General features: G+C 31.4%; 1 protein-coding gene across 1 annotated transcript; it reads right to left on the reverse strand.

The window, feature by feature from the left end:
• Window positions 1-12,109: 12,109 nt before the first annotated feature.
• LOC140450809 (uncharacterized) lies at window positions 12,110-19,789 on the reverse strand. The gene is made up of 3 exons (XM_072544484.1): window positions 19,671-19,789; window positions 19,548-19,610; window positions 12,110-13,554 (listed from the first exon to the last, which is right to left on the reverse strand). The coding sequence occupies exons 1-3, from the start codon at window positions 19,683-19,685 to the stop codon at window positions 12,199-12,201; spliced, it is 1,434 nt and encodes a 477-aa protein (XP_072400585.1). The 5' UTR covers window positions 19,686-19,789; the 3' UTR covers window positions 12,110-12,198.
• Window positions 19,790-20,765: the final 976 nt, after the last annotated feature.

A 20,765-nucleotide genomic window follows, 5' to 3' on the forward strand; every position in this document is an offset into this window, starting at 1 on the left:
TACCTCATGCCTCATTTGAAATAAAGGCTTCAATTGTAGACAAATAATGGAGCAATCATAGTGTCAGAATCGATCACGTATATCTCTTCGAATTGTTATTATAAAGCTGTCAACGTTTAGAGTAAATATAATAAAAAATTTTAAAATATGTAAACATTTTTCACTTCGATACCTAATTTCTGTCCAATATCAGAACGAACAATAACTGATTATTTTTTCGCCTAATTGTTAAAAAAAAATTATATATTATATTTATATTTTTTTTCCATAGCTAATGTTAAAGTGTTGCTATAACAACTGTTTTGAGTAAATAAAGTATCACTTTAACCGCAAGGGTAGATAAAGTTACACATTAACAGCAAGAGTAGATAAAATGTTTTAACTTTTTTTATTCGATAAAATTTACAAATTCAAACACATTAAGGATTGAAAACAACTGAAATTTTACAATTAACATTATTAGAAATATCTATTTTTGGAGCATCACAACTTGTACTCGTTTGCTTAAACACTTAATTCGAGGTACTGGATTGATTTTCCAAGTATACACTTGGATACAGCAATCTTATTGCTTATTGACTCTTCAATGTAAGATTCTGCAACAGAGGACGATTTCCATCCACCTAAACGTTTAACTTTTACTAGATCAGCTCCAGAATTTGCGAACATAGTAGCTAGAGAACGACGGAAACAAGCCCCGTGTACATTTCTGAATTTGCAAGTTTCAAAAAATCTGCAATCTTCTTGGGGATATTATACTTATATAGTGTTAATCCCCACCGGTTGAGTAGTGCACTTTTGTTGTCGGTAATTTACAAAAAACTTACTGTGAGGTACGTTTTTGGGGCGCAAGGCAATATACTTTCTCACAATTTCCAAGAAACTCAGTCCACTTTTCTTGTCAGTAATACAAAACGACCTTTCCTGCTTGGTTTAAGTATCAGATAATGAAACGATTATCACCGATTTTCTGTCGTCCACTTTAAACACTTCTAACTTGTACAATTCATCGGACTTAGTCGCTCCATGCACACCAAAAATAGCAATAACCTTCATCAACAAATAGATGTCATCAGGAGCTTCTGTCAGAAATCTGACTCCAGGATTTTGGACTTTTTAGCTTTGTATCCTCCACTCAGGTTTTTTAGTAAGGTGGTTAACTTGCTAAATTTAGAAATGTCACAATTTTCATTCACCAACAACGTACGCTTCAGCATCGAATAATACGACCATAATGACGATGGCATCGCTTTCTTCGATTTTTCAGAAAAATACGCCAGAAATATTTTTTCACTCACGCCATTGATAAAATCGCATTATCTTCTCGAGCATAATTAGCGTCTCGACTGACGTCTCGACGCTAAAAAACGCTCTCGAAGATAAAGTACAATTTTATCGTCTTGTACAATAAATAGCTATTATATAATTATTATAAGTAGGTATACTAAAAATTAAAAAATTAAATTACCCTTACAATATAATATATTTTTTAATATGAAAGATGCATGCCTCTGTTTTTATGACATTGTAACGTAACTTGTCTGGATGGGAAGTCAGGGATGGAAAGAGAAAAAAAAATCCAGCGTCACCTTGCAAACCGGCGCGCCGCGCTCAGGTGTTTTAAAGGACAATACAGTGAGCTTTGGGACGTGGGTCTCTAGATTTGGGATGGGTGTATATTTAAAAAATTTGGGGAATTGAAATGTACCTATGAAAATGACAGAATTTGATATTAAACGAAAAGGGAAAATAAAGGTAGCCATCTCTAGTCCTTTGTCGAGGATCTAGAGACGAGGAAAACTCTACACTTGATCTACGACTCAAAAAACGTTTTAAGGGTAAAGAGTGCAGCTTTCGTACAGAATTATTGTATTTTGCCCCAAATGAGTTCAGTTTTTATGAAAGTGTTAAATAAATAAACGTTGCGTGATTTTTGCCATTTTTTATGATTCTCATAAAATCAATAAAATGTATTACTTTCGTCGACCGCTCACTATAAAATTTCCATTGTTAGACCCTAATCTTTACAACCTAGTCTAAAATGTCTGTTTTGAAATTTGAAATATGCCTAAAAACACTGAATTTAAACTTTACATTACAAACGATCTAAAACGTTTAAAACTGCTTCTTTTTAATTACACAAGTACCTTTTTCAAAATTAAACTACTTCAACTACAAATTCCATCCAATATTGCTTTCGTGGAGGCCTCTTCTTTGACGTGTGATCTTTTGTACTTTAAAAGTGTAAATTCTATGTTTTTTTAGGCATATTTCTAATGCCTCATATTTATTGTCAAAACTCAAAATCGAAATTTCATGTTATAGGTTTTAAAGATTAGGCAATAGCAATGGAGATTCAACTACGACTGGTCAATGAAAGTGATACGTTTTATTGGACACATGAGAATCGTAAAAAAATTACAAAAATCGCGCTTTGTTTATTTATTTAACACATTTTAAAAAACTGACTATATTTGCAACAAAATACAAAAATTGTATACGAAAGCTGCACTTTTCACCTTTAAAAGGATTTGTGGTTTTTGTCGATAGGACACTTTGATCAAAAGATATCGAATTTTAGCCATCGAGTAAATACAAATTTTATTTAAAATTGATTTCGGTCGCCTAACTGAGACTCAAAATCGCCTGTGGCTTTAAGTGTTGTTTCTGAAAAAACGGTTCATTATACACAAAAAGTGCTAATAAACATTTTGCGTAGAATTATCTCAGCTACACTTTTTATTTGAAATATTTTTGTCTGCGCCGCGGCGGCGCACAGATTCTTGGTAAATCGATTTTTTCCTTCCCCCCCTCATCGATTGGGCGTTTTAAGGGAAGCCGGTGGTCAAAGTGGTAAACTTTTTTGCAAATTTTTTGGTGTTCCAAATTGACGTTCTCAGCAAAATTCAGCTTGTTCGTATCATTTTTAGAGGTATAATCTTTGACGACTGGACCATAATATACATAAATATTTTTGAATTAGTTGGAAAAGTGTATTCTTCTAAGATTTTATTGCTAATAAAGAAGGTTAATATTTTATAAATGAAAAGAGCGATTTTATTTTTGAATCAACGTTACACGGGTCATAATATAAAAGTGTGGTGGTGGTAGGATTATATTGAGATAATAGCCAATAGCATTAGTTGGTAATATAAAAATGTAAAATCAAAAATTTATTGGTTGAAAAAGGTAGAATCAAAAAATCAGTAATGAAAAAAGAACTTATGATTCCTAAACTGGCAATGTGTCAGTTCAATATGGCTGTGATTGGTATTAATGCAGAGAATTCCAATGATGAAGTTACCCAATACCAAATGGGTCGCTATGTTAGTAGTAATGAAGCAGTTTGGCGAATATTTTCTTTTCCTATTCATGAGAGACACCCCACTGTTGTTCATTTAGCTGTACATTTGGAAAATGGACAAAGAGTATATCTTACAGCACAGAACGCTACAGTACAAAGAGCTGCTCAGCCACCATCTACTACATTAACCAATTTTTTTGAGATATGCCAAAACGATGCTTTTGCTTAAACATTGTTATATTCTGAAATGCCAAAATATTATACTTGGAATCAATCCTCAAGGAGATTTATACGACGGAAACAAGGAAAACCAGTTCCTGGATACCCAGATACATATTTTACCGATGCGATTGGTCGAATTTATTCAGTACATCCAAGCAATGATGAATGTTTTTATTTACGACTGCTATTAGTCAATGTACGTAGTCCAACATCATTCCAACATTTACGAACTGTTGATGGTGATTTGTGTGGATCATACAGAGAAGCCTGCCAACGTTTGCAACTACTAGAAAATGACGCTTATTGGGATCAAAGTCACAATGATGCAGGAATATCATCACAAGCTCATCAAATATGAACATTGTTTTCTATAATCATATCTACATGCTTCCCATCAAACCCAAATGATTTGTGGATCAAGTACAAAGATAATATTGTGTGATGATATTTTGTATCAAATAGGTACAGATTAGAAGGGGAAATCCAAATATACAAATAAGCGAAGAAATTTACAATGAAGCATTGATTTCAATTGAGGACATGGGCTTGGTGATGTCAAACAAACTATTATTTCAATAAGGCCTGACCGTGATCAATCGTCCAATGCATGATGCGCATTGACTTTTAAATTTAACTAAGAGTTGCGCCAAGAAAATTTGTATGATCTCAACACTTTGAAAGAATTAATTCAAACAAATATTCCACTATTGAATGAACAGCAGAAGTATCTATTTGATACACTTATGAAAGTAACAAATAGCTAATAGTAATATGTTTTTTTATTGAATGTTATGTATTAAATGGACACCTTTAGGAAGTTAATATTTATTGATTTTTAAGTGGTGTAAAAAAGCAGATATGGACTCTCTCTTGGAGTATTCTGAGGATCCGGTAGATAAAGATCTATAAGTTCTACCAATGTAAGTAGCATTGCAATCTGAACAAGAGAGTTTGTATACATCACTTTGGTTCATGTAATGTATGGGATACTTGGTACTGGTTAAACTCTTGTTAAATATGGTTATATATATAAATATCTTGTTAATATAAATATATAAACTTTAAATGAAATTTTGATATTGTCACAAGAACTACATAACAATGATGTTCGCACTACATTCGAAGCATATACCACCAACAATCGTCGAATTATATATTTTTTACTGTATGCGTAACACAAGCATGCATGTACTATAAAAAACATTCGAAAATTCATGTTCTTTGCATATACTTCAAAGAATACTCTCGATAAGAATATACTGAGCACATTTGTGTTCGTAGTAACCTCGGAACATTCGTAAAAGTTTATTCTTGGAATATACCTTTATCGAATATTCTTTAAAAGTATAAGCTTAACTTATACTTGTGAGTCTATAGTACCTATATAAAAATTTATATTATATAATTTATATAAGTATTACATAAGTATTAATCTTATAATTTTATAACCAATTATCTATATGATTTCACAATCATAAATTTAACTGACGCACTGCTAGTTCAGGAATCATTAAGTTCCTTTTTCATTATTACATTTTCAATTCTAACTTTTTTAAACAAAAATTCCCTACTTTACAATTTTACATCACCAACTTAAGGTATTGACTATACCTCGTTCTATTCCTACCACTATAACATTTTTTATCTTATGACCGGTGTAACGTTGATTTAAAAATAAAATATCTCTTTTCATTTATAAAATATAAACATTTTGTTATTACCAATAATACCCACACTTTTTCAACTAAATCAAAAATATTTATATTACAGTAAATACAATTTAACTTCCCTCAGATATATACAACCAACTATACATGACATACTTTTTTTCTCATTTTACTTAATTCTATTTATTCTATACTTCTATTCTATTATATCTATACTTAATTTATTATATATATATATATATATATAATATATATATATATATATATATATATATATATATATATATATATATATATATATATATATATATATATATATATATATATATATATATATATATATATATATTGATATGATTAGTGTTTAAAGAAAATAATTAATAAATTATATACTACATAATATTAGATATAACAAGTATTTGGTTATTTTAAGAAGTTATATACTAGAGAATTTAATAAAAATTATTTATGTGAGGGCATTTTTAAGAAATTAGCATATAAAAAGTATTTTTTTATATAATTATAATGTTGTAAATATATTTAAGTGAGCCATGTGATTAGGCAACCAGTTATACATACTCTCGAAGTGACAGATAGAAATTAAGAATTATTACGAATATAAGTGGGGTTATAATAATAAAATGTGTAGTTTATTAAATTAGAATGTTAAGTTAATGATTTAAGTGTATATTCTGATCTGAAAAGCCTAAATGTCAACAAAATTATTAATAGAAAAGTATGGAATTCTCTAGATCACCTGAGATGGCCTTGTTTGCGAAATGGTTTGTTCCAGAAAATTCAGACATGTATTTAATAGAACAAATGGAACATGATTTCTTACCAGATGGTTCTGGAACATCCAACAAGATATAAATACCCGGTGATTTGGATTCAGTCAGTCAGTCAGTCAGAAAGTTTAGTAAGAAAGTCCATTCAGTTAGTCAATCAGTTATAAGTTTTTAGTATGAAAATTAGTTAGAGGCAGTCAATCAGTTACAATTGTTCAATATAGTGAGTTAAATCAATATTAAGAAACAGTATAAAGAAAATAATATTGAAGATTAAAAATTATGTTATGTATAAATGATGATAATGGAAGAAGTATTAATTGAATATTAAAATTAAATGATATTTTGGTGATTGGATATTGATATATTGAAAAGAAGAATAAAAATAAATGCTGTTTGCTGGTTTGCTTGGTGGTTTATAAATGCTGGTGAAGAAAAATATCTTAAATTGGTGGAAGCTAATAATTGGAAAAAGTAATTTCACAAAAACAAGGATAACCGAAGCTGAGAAGAAGACATTTGAGTCGTGATTATAATCTATATAGTGGAAAACAGTTCATTTAGGCATTCAGTGACAGAAAGGTACAAAATTTTGTTAATATAATTTAGTTAGTGTCATAACAATTTCAATTTTGTAGATAGTTTGTTTAAATTTTACATTGTCTATAGAATTTAATTAGTTTCATAAGAATTTCAATTTAAAGATAGTTTATTTTAAATTTACATTGGCTAGGTTAGACATATATGTGTGTTTCATAATAGAGATAATAAAGATAATTTAAAAAAGTACTTACAAACTAATTCTTTGAGAACCGCGATAAAAACCCTATATATTAGATTATTAAAAATACTCATTGCTCATCATTCAAACAAACATAACATCATAACAATATATATATATATATATATATATATATATATATATATATATACTTTCTTTTTTGCACTATTCATCTTTCGCTTCCGTTTGTGACTGCTTGATGTTTTGACCTCATTGAACGTCTCATTACATGACCGAAATATTGTAACTTTCGAATTTTTATCGTTTTTGTTATTTGGCTGCTCTTCTTCATTCGATGCAAAACTATTTCATTTCTTATTCGATCAACCCAACTTATCTGCAATACTAGTCGATAAATTCACATCTCAAAGGCCTCCAATTTTCTCATTAATGTCTCTGTAAGGGTTCTGCTCGCCATACCATACAGCAATGTGGAGAACATATAGCAGCGTATTAATCTGATTTTAAGGTTTAACGTAATATATCTATTAATTAGAATTTTTTTTAATTTATAGAAGCCGTCTTTGGCTTTTTCAATGCGTATTCTTATTTCTTTATTTATATCCCAGTTATCGTTAACGTTTGCTCCCAAGTAGGTAATATTGTGGACTCTTTCTAACTCTATTCCATACGCTCTAATGTTCGTTGGTTGTACCTCCGTTTTGCTTTAGAAGTATTAAGTTTTAGCCCATATTCATCACATGCTTCGGTTACCTGTTTGTAAGTCGTTGCAGGTCTTCTTCATTGGAGGCAATAAGTACCGTATTGTCTGCATATCTGAGATTGTTGAAATTTATTTATTAAATAAACTAAATAGTATGTTTAAAAATAATAAAATAAAATTTCTATATTAATTCGCATTATAAAATAATTTCATATAAATACAATTATTACTTTTAAACAGATGTGAAAATTTTTTTTGAAGCTATCTGCAAACATAGGGAAATGAAACAACTGGGAAATGATATATTAGAAATAGAAGATACAATGTTTTTTAACAGCGGTGGAAAGAATCGAACGTTAGGCACAGGTTTTATGATAAGAAAAGAGCTAAAAGAAGCACTAGTAGAGTTTAAACCAGTATCAGACCGCATATGTAGTATCAGGTTCAAGGGAAAATACCAAAAAATCACCCTCATAAATATTCACGCGCCTTCAGAAGAAAAAGATAATGATGTCAAAGAATGTTTCTACAATGAATTAAACAGAACAATCGAAAATATACCCAGATATGATATGAAAATTATTCTAGGCGACGCAAATGCCAAAATAGGGAAGGAAGAAGTATTTAGACCGACAATAGGAAAATATAGTAAACACAATGAAACTAATGAGAACGGACAATTCCTGATAGATTTCGCAAGAGAAAAAAATATGATCATAATGAGCACATATTTCGAACGAAAAGAAATACACAAGGAAACTTGGATATCGCCAGATAGAAAGACTAAAAACCAAATAGACCACGTGCTCATCGAAAAAGAAGAACAGCAATGTATAAAGAAGATAAGAACATACAGAGGACCAGACGCCGACTCAGATCATTACATGGTGGGCATCAAAATTAAGCAACTGATACCAGAAAACAAAAACAAAATAAAAAAAAAGAAATGTATACATAACCCAATTCGATTAGCAACAAAGAAAGAGCAAGACATATACGAGGAAACAATGGAAAGAGAACTAAAAAAGATACAAATAGAAGAGCAAACTGAGAACAAATGGGAAAACATAAAGCAAATAATGAACAAAGCAGCAAAAGAATGTAACAAACAAGAGAATAAAAAGAGGAAAGACTGGTTCGACATAGAGTGCCAAAAAGAAATAGAAATAAGAAAATCATTAAGGATTGAAATGATCACGAAAGAAACAACAGGGACAAAGAATAGATATAGGGAGCAAAGACAAAAAGTAAAGAGAGTGCTGAGAGAAAAGAAGAGAAAACACATAGAAAATAAGCTAAAAGAAATAGAAGAGAATTACAGAAATAAAAAAATAAAAAACCTATATCAAGGTGCTAGAAATGAAAAAAAAGGTTTCCAACAAAAACCCATATTCGTCAAAAACAAAGCAGGAAATAATATAAGCGGGGAAACAGAAATTGCCGAAAGATGGAAAGAGTATTTTGATGAATTACTAAATGGCAATAATAAGTCAAACCAAAGAGAATACGTGGAAACAGAAGCAAGAATCGAACACTTAGAAGACATAGAAGATAATTCACCCAGCAAAGAACAAATCGAGGAAATCATAAAAAATCTGAAAAACAACAAATCCCCTGGAAGCGATAACATAACAGCAGAGATGATGAAATATGGTGGAAAACTGCTAAATAATTGGATATACAAGATCATAAAGGAGATATGGATAAAAGAACGAATACCCGAAGATTGGAAGGAAGCCATTATTTGCCCATTACACAAAAAAGGAGACAAAACAGAATGCAGTAATTACAGAGGAGTAGCGTTACTAAATACCGTATATAAAATCCTATCAAAATCCATAAAAGATAAGCTAGAAAAAGAAGTTGAAAATATAATAGGCGAATACCAATGCGGATTTAGACGAGGGAGAAGCACAACGGACCAAGTATTCATAATCAGAGAATTACAAGCAGAAAGCTATGAACACAACTTACCAACGATAGCGCTATTCATCGACATCCAGCAAGCATACGATAGAATAAAAAGGAAGGAATTAAAAGAGACCCTTGAGGAACTGGGAGTTAGCAGAAAGTTGCGTAAAATGATACATCTTACTTTAGAGAATACAGAAAACAGAGTCAAAGTAAACAATCATGTATTGGACAAATTTATAGTAAACGAAGGATTAAGGCAGGGCGATCCTTTATCATCATTACTCTTCAATTTATGCCTAGAAAAAATAATGCGAGAAGCGAAAATCAATAGAGAAGGACTCCTATATCATAAAAGACACCAAGTTTTGGCATTTGCGGATGATATAGTGTTGCTGGCAAGAGGAAAAAAAGAGCTACAGGAGATAGTACAGAGAATAGTAAAAGCAGCAAAGAAAATGGGACTTTACATAAATGAAACTAAAACAAAATGTATGCAGTGGACAGATGATCAGTTCAGGGATGGACAAAAGTTTAAAGTAGAAGTAGAAGAAAGATTATCATACGAATTCGAAATGGTAGAAAGATTTACATACCTAGGTACAATAATATCACGCAAACCTAACATTAAAGAAGAAATACAAGCTAGAATAATGGCAGGCAATAGAAGTGTACATGCTCTTAGTGGAATGTTGAAAAGCAAGTTTTTATCAAGAAAGGCAAAAATACAGTTATACAAAACAACTATACAACCAATAGTAACGTACTGCAGTGAGACATGGACAATGACAAAAAATGAACAAAATTTACTGGAGATATGGGAAAGGAAAATCCTGAGGAAGATATATGGAGGAATAATAAGGGACGGTTTATGGATAAGAAGATCAAATGATGAGTTAAAGAAATTATATAATCAACCTAACATAATAGGAGTCATAAAGGCACAGAGACTAAGATGGCGAGGTCACCTAGAAAGGATGCCGAACACGAGGACTTCAAAAAGGGTAATGAACTACACTATAACTTTAAAAAAGAGAAAAGGAAGGCCAAAAAATAGATGGAATCAGGAGGTAGAAAAAGATATGGAAGAAATTGGACTACAAGGCCAGAAAAGAAAAATGAATAACAAGAAGGAATGGAGAAAAATCACATATCGAGCCAGAGAAGATCTCAGTACATAAAGAAAAGCGAAAATGAAGAAAGAACAAACTTTTTAAGCCATGGGCCTCTAAGGCCTTTAGTGCTATTGTATATATATATCTGCAAACAAAAAATTACTCTATCGCAAAGCGTTATTTTCTGTTCTATTTAAACAGTCGTAATCCCATTATAATCCATTTTATGGCAATTTTTCAAATGCGCTAAACATCAAATTTGCGCTTTTTTTTCCAATACTTACATAGGTTTTATTAATGTGAAATGGTAATTGGTATTTCCTACTGTTTTTAGTTTTATGTTATTATTGCCTGTTTTGTTTTTATCGTAAAAAAAAGGATTGTTGACATTAAGTCCATGTTTAATCCTATTTGTGTTATCACCAATATTGTTTTCAAATGGAAAGTTAAAAAAAAATGCAGATAATATATTGGTGACAAAGGGAATTCAAGATGAATATGGGAGGATCACTTAAAAGCCTGTGTACAAAAATGTATAAAATATACTACGATATATATATATAAAGTCCATTATGACAGAACTTATTAATACACTAAGATATATACCGACAGACAACACTTCTTTTTCTATTGCTAACTTTATCAAGTATAGTTCATCCCAAACCCTTCTTTCAGTGCGTCACAGTTTATCGAATTCTCTCTAACGCATTAAGCTAGAAGTGACAGAAAAAAACGTGAGTTTGTGATTATTATACATAGAACTTAGAAAATTATATATCGTTCATGGGTATTTGCATATTAAAGCGAATTCTACTTACGGATATATAATTGGTTGGAGTTTAGAATACGCTAAATAGATATCCAATCAATGATACGCATAAATATAATTTGACGCAGATGGTCTCGATAGTGACAGTACTTTGACAATGTCAACTGATAAAATGATAATTGTCATTATAGGATAGTATTTTCAGACATTTTACAGTGAAAATTTAATTTTGTATTTATTGTCATAAAAATATTTTAAATATGCCGAGATATACCGAGAATGAACAAAGACTAATATTAAAATTATTAAATTATTTTCAATTAGAAAAAGAGGCTGGGTCAACTTTATTACCAGTTTCTGCCGTTCGTGAAGTAAGTTTTAAATTATTATAAAAAATATTCATATTAGTAGTTTAAATACTATACATTTTAGCCATAGTGTTTGTAATAAATAATAATAAATACATAAATAAATCTTAGCTAATTAAGCACTTTCCTTGGAATGTATAGAATAGGAATTATGACAAACTGCCGTTCCAATATAATGCACAATAAAATTTTTTATACAGGACGGGACCTCTAATATGTAAATTAAAAAAAAATTTTAATTCTTAAAATTTTTACTCCACATTTTCAAAAAATAACCTTTTCACATTTAGCCGATTACGATCCTTCAACTGTCAGATTTAACTAAAATTTCATGCAATAATTCTCGACATTCTTAAAATCCTATATGACGTCAAAATTAGTGACGCACTGAAAGAAGGGTTTGGGACAGACTGTACGTTATTTTCGATATTGATCGAATTCTTGGGAGACCTTGTCTAAAAATTGTCATTGGACTGAAAGCTATTTTAAAGCTAAAAGAATATACATATAAGAAGGGACATAAAGTTGAAACTATACAAATTTATTCAGATCAACAATACACATAACATTCAGTACCTGTAAATGCTAACATTAAATTTAAAAAATACATTATTCCTTTTTCTGGACATTAGCTACTTGTGGTGTTGGTGCTAATACTTTGCCGTTATTAACATCTATTTTGACTAGATCACTATCCACAGATACCACAACTGGGACTTCATTTGTTGGTTGTGATTCTTCTTTGTTAAGACTGACTTCTTTGTTGACTGGATTGATATCAACGGAAACAGCTGCTGGGACATCACTCGCCAATGGTGACTTTACAATGTTAGCAGATAGTGCATCTTGATTTGTCTGATTTATTGGAGCTGCAACAGAATCTTCAGTCTTAACTACCGTCTGTTCAGAAATGTTGTTGCTTTGACCATCAGCTTTTTCTTCTTTAATGGCCGACTCAGATTCAGTAATCACTGGTTCTTTGGTCTTTTGTTCAGATGAATTTATATTATTGTTGGGTTCTATCTGCTTATTTTGCTCAACAACATTTTTTTCTGGCTTACTGAGTTCAGGAACAACAACTTCATTTGAGACTGGAATAGAATCTTCTATTTTAGGTAGAATTTGCTCAGTAGGTGTTGAATTTTTATTGTGATCAACGGGTACTGCCTTGTCAGCTTCAGGCTGATTTGTTGGTGGGGCAGATTTTGCAGTCGTAGCTGTATTCTGCTCGTCAGCTGACTTTTGTTTGTTTACTTCTTGTTCACTAATATCAACACTACTTTCAATTGGTTTTTCTGGGTTAGGTACTACTGAGTTATCAGATTGTTGTGCTTCCCCAACAGTGTTTTCAAACTGAACACTTTTTGATTCAGGTTTGGTTACTTTAACTTCTTCATTTACTTTAATTTCCTTTTGTGCCGTGTTGGTTTCATTTTGACTAGCAATTTTGAGTACTGGCGGTGTCTTTAAGTTATCAATGACATCTTTAGCTAACTCTCGTTCGTTATATCTTTCTCTTAAGGCGGTGAAAAGGCACAACTGTGTCTCATATTCCCTTTTTAACTCGGCGTTGTGTCTAATCATCATTTCTAGTTTCTTATGCATTAGGTCGTACCGTTCCTTTTCAGCTTTTTGCTTTCCTTCTATTGACTCTATCTTGATTTCCAGTTGTTTTACTTCCATATTCCTGATTTCTAGAAGGTCCTTTGTGATGCGTACAACCTCTCTGAGAGATTCGATCTGTTGTGTGAACGCCTCTATTTGTAATTCTTGGTTTTTAATAATTTTTGTCTTCTCAAAAATCATACTCTTAGCCTTCGTTAACGTTTTTTCCGATTCCGTCCTTAAAGTGTCCACGTCTTGGGTTTGCTTTTCGTGAAGAGCCTTGTATTTTTTTGCTTGCGCTGCCTCTTCCTCCATTTGGGACATGAGCATTTTGTAAACTTGAATTTCTGCATCTTTTGTCTGGAACAAAAAAAAAACTTTAAGTTTGATATTAAAAGCATAACGACCATAAAAACATTTACAGTATTCAATTGGGAATAAATTGGACAACATAATAAAATACATCTTTGTTAAAGCTGAGAATACACTAACAAAGTGTAGGCTTTCAAGGTCAGAATTTTGTAATATTGTTTTCCACGTTTAGAGACCTATAGGTTTTAAGTTAATCAGGTGTTTTTTGGATTTCGATTTGGTTAGGCACTTTAACCATATAAGGATAGTAGTGTGATAATCTACTTAGTACCAACTTAGCTTGAAGTAAAATTTGGTGCAAAACAAAAGGCAGAGCTTTCTTACCGTGTATTAAAAATGTGATGAATTGACTTGGAAAAATCATACCGAAACATGACGTCATATCATCGTTTATCTTTGAAACTAAAGAAGACAATACCTAACAAAAAGTCATAAGATTAGCCTACTATCTAAGAAAACCGTTGTCCATTCCAGGAGTTTACCGCATTCCCTCCAGTTGTGGTTGGGCTACATTGGAACAACAAAATGTGATTAAATACTTGTTTAACTGGATATAAGAGCAACTGTCTCTTTGGTCACTGCAAAATATCAGCAATTACAGAAAAACATCATTACATTGAACAACCACCAAATCTTATTAGAGGTACACAGGTGCTTATAGTCTAAGATCCCACTGCAGTATCACTACGTTCATAACGTAGTTAATCAAACTCACCCTTGTACATACATTTAAAATTAGGAAAATATATTGATAATAGATTACCAGTCAAAAACTGGCCGCAAATATTTTTAATTTAATTAATAGTAATTAATTTTTGACAAAAATTTTATTTAGTTCATTTATTTTTTAAATAAAATACGCTACTCATGACGTATATGCATGTTTTTTATATCAAATTAAAACAAATTTTTTTCTTAATATAATAATATAAGCTTGTCTAAAAAAATGATTAAAAATTAGGGTTGGCAGCTTTTAAAAAACGCGAGGTATCAAAGATAAAATAAAAGACAGCTAGCGCACGACGCTATTGGTTTGAAGTGTCAGTTGTGTGAGTTTTTAAAGCATGTGTCGATGATTTATAATAACGTACATATAATCACTTGTTAAACCAATGTCGTTGTGACCTAGCTTTATTTTACTGTATCTTTGATATACCTCGCGTTTTTAACAGCTGGCAACTGAAATACTAACAAGAAATACGCTTTTTAATAGGTAACTGTATTAAATCAATTTTCAACCGGAAGTGACCATAGAATGGTAAGAGTGAAGATAGTCTTGAACGTAGTGAAGGAAACAAGAAATATGGTAAAAATGTCACATTCACTGCAATTACTAACACAAGGGTATACCAGGAAGAAGTAGAGAGTAACCTCTATTTCTAGAGATTATAGTAAGTAAAAGAGTACAGAAAGACGTGCCAGATAAAACAAATATTGAACAGCTTAATGTTGGTGGACGCCTTAAAGAAGGCAGTGAAGGCACAGAAGTTACAAGCCAAGGAAACATGAAAAACTCACAGAAGACACATGAAATCTAATGCAAAAAAGAAGGGAAATAAAAGATAAGCATACAACGAACATTGCAGAGTTTAAGAATTCAAACAAAACAATTTTAAAAGCCGTTAGGAAAGACTTAAGAAACTTTAATAAAAACACAAAAGACTAAAAGTTCTGAAACGAAACTTGAATACAAGAAGGTATATTTATAAGTTAAAAAAAAAAATAAACAAGGACACGTCATACATGAACAACAAGAAATCCTAAAAATCATCGAAGAGTGCTACAGAACATTATATATGGTCAAGATACTCACATTCCAGATATAGAAATCCCAGCAATACAAACACAAGGATCAGTGGAACTTCCAGGTATAACCGAAGAGAAAATTGAATTAGTGTTAAAAGGTATAAAGAAAAATAAAACACCTGTAGAAGATGGCGTTGTAGGTGAAATAATAAAACTAAAAGGCGAATACGTCATTAAAACTTTAAAAACTCTTTATAATGCCTGCCTCTTTAAAGGAATTACACCAGAAAAAAGGAATTGTGACATTATGATAATATTGCATAAACAAGGAGATGTAACAGAAATTGTAAAATACACAGACCTATCGCTTTGTTATCTCATTTATATAAGCTCTTTATGAGAATAATTATTAACAGACTGGGACCTAAGCTAGATTTTCACAAACCACTAGAGCAAGCCGTCTTAGAAACGAATTACCACCTACAAGTAATAAAATCTTTGATAGAAAAAGTAATAGAATACAACAAGCCATTGATAATAATATTTGTAGACTTTAAGAAAGTATTTGTCCTAGTCCAGAATAGCTTCATGTTCAAAGCTCTTACAGAGTGTAGTACTGATCATAGGTATATGATTAGTACTGCAAATCATAGGTACACAACTCTTCTTCGAAATATATAATAGCGCAACAGCTACATACAGTGAGAATGTACTAGGGTGACACAAACACGTTTCCCTTGGATAAGGGTATTAGGCAAGGAGACACTATATATATATATATATATATATATATATATATATATATATATATATATATATATATATATATATATATATATATATATATATATATATATATATATATATATAAGCGGGGATCCTACAGCTTCTGCCGCTCCCCGCATTTCGATCGCCATCTTTTTCTATCTCTCCAGGTGTCTTCATCAATGGCTCTATCTTTCATGGTTTCCATAACACCTTGTATCCAAGACTTGGCTGGTCTTCCTCGTTTCCTTCTATTACTTAGATTGTATTCCATAGCTCTTTTTGGCCATCTGTTGTCGTCCATCCTCTGTACGTGTCCATACCATATTAACTGTCTTGTTTCTATTCTTTCAGAAGTTGTATGTACTCTATCTGTTTTTCTTCTAATTTAATTAATCGTCTAATAGGAGACACTATCTCTCCTAAACTATTCACCGCTTTATTACAGAGTGCCATCAGAAACAATAATTGGAAAAATATTGGGATCAACATAAATGGAGAGTTTCTGACTAACTTGAGGTTTGCAGACGACATAGTCCTTATTGCAGACCGAGTAGATCATGCCTGTCAACTTCTTCAAGACCTTCAGAGCTCTTGTATATGAGTTAGCTTAAAATTAACTTTTTGAAAACACAATACATGACTAAACTTGTACTCGCCAAAAATATTTTAACTAATGGTACGCAAATTCTACAAGCTTGTACCTATAAGTATATGGGCCATGAGATTAAATTAGGAAGAGACAATCAAACAACAAAGTTAAACAGGAGAATAGGACTAACATGGGCAGCTTACGGAAAACTGAAGAAAGTCTTTAGATCAGATATTCCCATGTGCTTGAAAAAAAGGTATTTGATCAATGTGTACTTCCAGTTCTAACGTATGGAGAAGAAACATTGACCCTTACCAGAAAAGTGGTCAATAAGATACAAGTGGCACAGAGAGCAATGGAGAGGTCAATGTTGAATACTCAGAGACATAGTTTAAAATCAAATAGTTAGAAAAAAAAACTGGTGTTACAAACGCAGTTAAAAGAATTACAACGCTGAAATGGAACTGGGCAGGACATGTTGCTAGAGTCAGAGATGGAAGATGGACCAAAAAAACTTTAGAATGGAAGGAGACCCAGACGTGATGCTTATCGTCATCCAGGACCTCCTCCATCAAGGTGGTCAGACGACATCAAGCGCATTCGGAACAACTGGATTCAGGGTGCTCAAGATCGAATATAACAGAATTATTTACGGGAGGCCTATGATCTGCAGTGGGCGCAAAACATCTAATGATGATGATGACGAAAAGGTGTATTAACTTAAGTAACAAGCCTTCTCTGGTCAGAGAAGAAGATGAAGAACCAGAACAAGGTTCCATGATAACATCAATGAAGACATAAAAAATATGGGAATACGTGCTTGGCGAAGGAAGGCGATGGATAGGGACGACTAGAGAGAAATTCTTGAAGAGACTAGGATCCACGCATGCTTGTAAAGCCAGAATGATAATGAACAAGTCTACAGAACAATTTCCTGCTCGCATCCACAGGAAAAACGACGACAGATCCAACATGTTAATAACACACCGGAAAATAATAACTTACAGCTGCCAATGAAGAAGAAGACTTAACTCAACTGCTTAGATGATTCAAACAATATTTTTAACTGAAAAAAACGTGTATTGAAAAACGTAAGCGGGTGCGGGGTAATAGTGCACTTTGGTTACATTGGAATCTTAGACATCTAGCTGGAGGAGTATGGAGTTGCGGGATGCATTTAAAAAAGGGAAGTACACATTTCGTTTTCATCCAAGAGCTGAAGTGGACAAAGAGCAAAAGCATTAGATGAAGGATATAAATTATGGTTTTAATATATAAAAATTATAAACAAAAGAGTTGGCCAAGAACAACAAAAAATAGAGAGAAGTAGGGAAACCGAAATATCCGAAAATTATTTTGGATTCACGAAACTTTAATTTTTATTATGAGACAGTTGATAAAAACTATAGGGATCAAGGAATAAACTTAATAATACAGGTGTTCTCGGTGATGTACAAATTAAAATTAATAAGGTGAAAATAGTAAAAAATAAAGTAAAATTATTGTAAAAATGAATATTTAATAGGTATTTAAGATCGGTATTAAAGAGTCATTGGGAAAGAGATGTAGATCTATGTAGTAGAGTTAGAGCGGGACAGATGAAAAGGAAGGCGGAGGAAGTGACAGAAAAATTTTAGTGAAAATGTAAGCAAATTTTGCAAATCTGTCATAAGATCAGAAATGATGTTTGCAAGACAAGATTGGCAAGAAGAGTGGGAAAACTAACATAGTGCTGAATCAACAAGAACACTCATACACTAGAGACTAGATGTATCCTTTTACTCTGAATTTAACACACGTCTTTAGAAGATTTCACACCTTCAACAGAAAAACATGTTCAATATGGATATCCATAGATGATTATACAGACCTATACTTATGAAAGATAGCCAACTATCCAAGTAAAAATCTTGAAAACAGAACGAAAGAAAAAATTAGCTAGAAATATACAAAATATTCATTTAAATATATGCGTAAAATTCTACTGTACTCTGGATATGGTAACTGTCTAGTAAATAGTACCTTTATAATAAATTATTTTTTGCTATGTTTGTAAAATTTTGATTGACTAGAAGTGGATGTAAGTTACTACACAACCAAGCCCAATTGCTCATAACCAATATTAATTGCAACAGAGTAAAAAAATATTCATATGCAGTTTATTACAAAATAAAACAAGGTTTAATGTTTGTTTTTAAAATGTTTAGTGGTTCATAGATTAGTATTTACAAATAGGTACTTAGAAAGTTTTAGGTGAACACATTAATTCATATAAGTACACTCCCATTATTCCTGATTATTTTTCTTTTTTAATTACAGAAGTCTGCACAGTAAGTTTATTTAAGCTACTAATAAGATATGGTACGCATTTTTGTGTCTTATGTTTCCAACAAGGAAATATTCCCAAAATATTCTCAGGCCGAGTGAACCAGCTATACTAAAATTATCTTGGACAAGATATTGACGGTAAAAAAAAATAATTTGCGTACCATGGAAACAGGAGTATTATGGAACATGATCTACAATAAAGTGTAGGAAAAAAACAAAAACTATGGTATGGTAAATTTTAGGAAGCTTTAGAGTTTTACATAAGGAAAGAAGCATAAGATAAACGATTGAAAAAGCTTCATTGAAACAATAAAAAATAGTTCAGTCTTAAGCAATAATTATTTTTATGTATGCCGTAAATATGACGTTACATTACAAAAACGTCATAAAACAGAACTGATGTTTTTGCTACACCACTATTTGGCCCATCAAACCCATTACTACACTTAATTTATCATTACACAAGCAAATAGTTAAAGTAGCATCGTTAATGTATTTATAGTGCACCATAAAGATTTATTTACATACTCATCCACCCGGAAATACATACCTGCAAACGTTTTTCTAAATCATCCACCTTTCTCAACAGTTCTTCATGGTTTACGTTTGAAACCTGCAAAATAGACACTATTAAGATATTTCTAGCTTCACTTAGGAATTTAATTAAACCTACCTGACCCTCTGCCATCTTCACTGTTTAAGGCGTAGAACTACAAGCTTCACAACACGAGGTCTAAAGAGAAAAGACATATTTTTAGATTGTAGGTGACTTCTCTTTTAGTTATTTTTAGAAAATTTTCTTTTCCAAAAATAGTTTTTTTCAAAATTGCCTCCAATGAAAATTTAATCTCGGCGTTGCCAAATGTATATATTAAGATAGATTTACGCCTTATAAAAATGTTTTGAACTCCTGTTATTATCACTATTATTGTTCTATGTATGTTGTGCACTATAAACATAATGGTGCCCTAATGTATATAATTATTATACTGAACCATTTATTTATCACTTAAATACAATTATTAATATTTTACAAAGCAGCTTGCTACAAATTAAAGCACCACTTTTGTTCCGTTTGCTGTTATATTTCTGGGCTTTATTATCATTCCTCAAAAAATATATCCCTAACGCATTCAGAAATAATAAAATACAATTTAATTAAAATGAATATTAAGGGTTAATATGGTTATATACATTATATGTGTCTATATTCTTTGGTAAAGATACAAGCTAACCTAACTCTCTTATCTATGGCCACAGGGACATAGACACATTGTTATCTATACTGTGCTATGGCTACAAGCAAAGAATAATATAGACTTTGCTACTTTTAATATTCTTTGCTACAAAATCACCTAATTCAATTTATAGATTTGACAATGATCGATTGTATATTTAACGCACTTGCGTCATAATTCAATTTATGTTAACTAAATTGAAACAAGTTAAACATATGAGGTCCACGATACACACACTGACACACACACACACAAGTGTAAGTGTATCGTGATGAGACCTACATGACCAAAAATTTTATAATCTCTAGTATCAATCACCGTCCTTTATTAGATAATATTATCTGTGTTTAATGTATTTTTAACGGACAAGCGGACTAATTTCATGCATAATGTAATACATAAAGAGGATTCGCCGGAAAAACTATATCTATTACTTTTATTTCGATATATAATTTGATTCACAGTAAACATTTTAAAGTTATTATCTTTTGTTCTCTATCTACAAATTTAGCTTTAACCATAGCTTTAAC

The sequence above is a fragment of the Diabrotica undecimpunctata genome, chromosome 1, assembly GCF_040954645.1.
Source record: "Diabrotica undecimpunctata isolate CICGRU chromosome 1, icDiaUnde3, whole genome shotgun sequence".
Lineage (NCBI taxonomy): Eukaryota > Metazoa > Arthropoda > Insecta > Coleoptera > Chrysomelidae > Diabrotica > Diabrotica undecimpunctata.

Coding starts and splice junctions, on each gene's coding strand:
- LOC140450809 (XM_072544484.1), bottom strand. Junction 13,555..19,547: donor ATTTAGAAAAACGTTTGCAG/GTATGTATTTCC, acceptor TTTTTGTTCCAG/ACAAAAGATGCAGAAATTCA.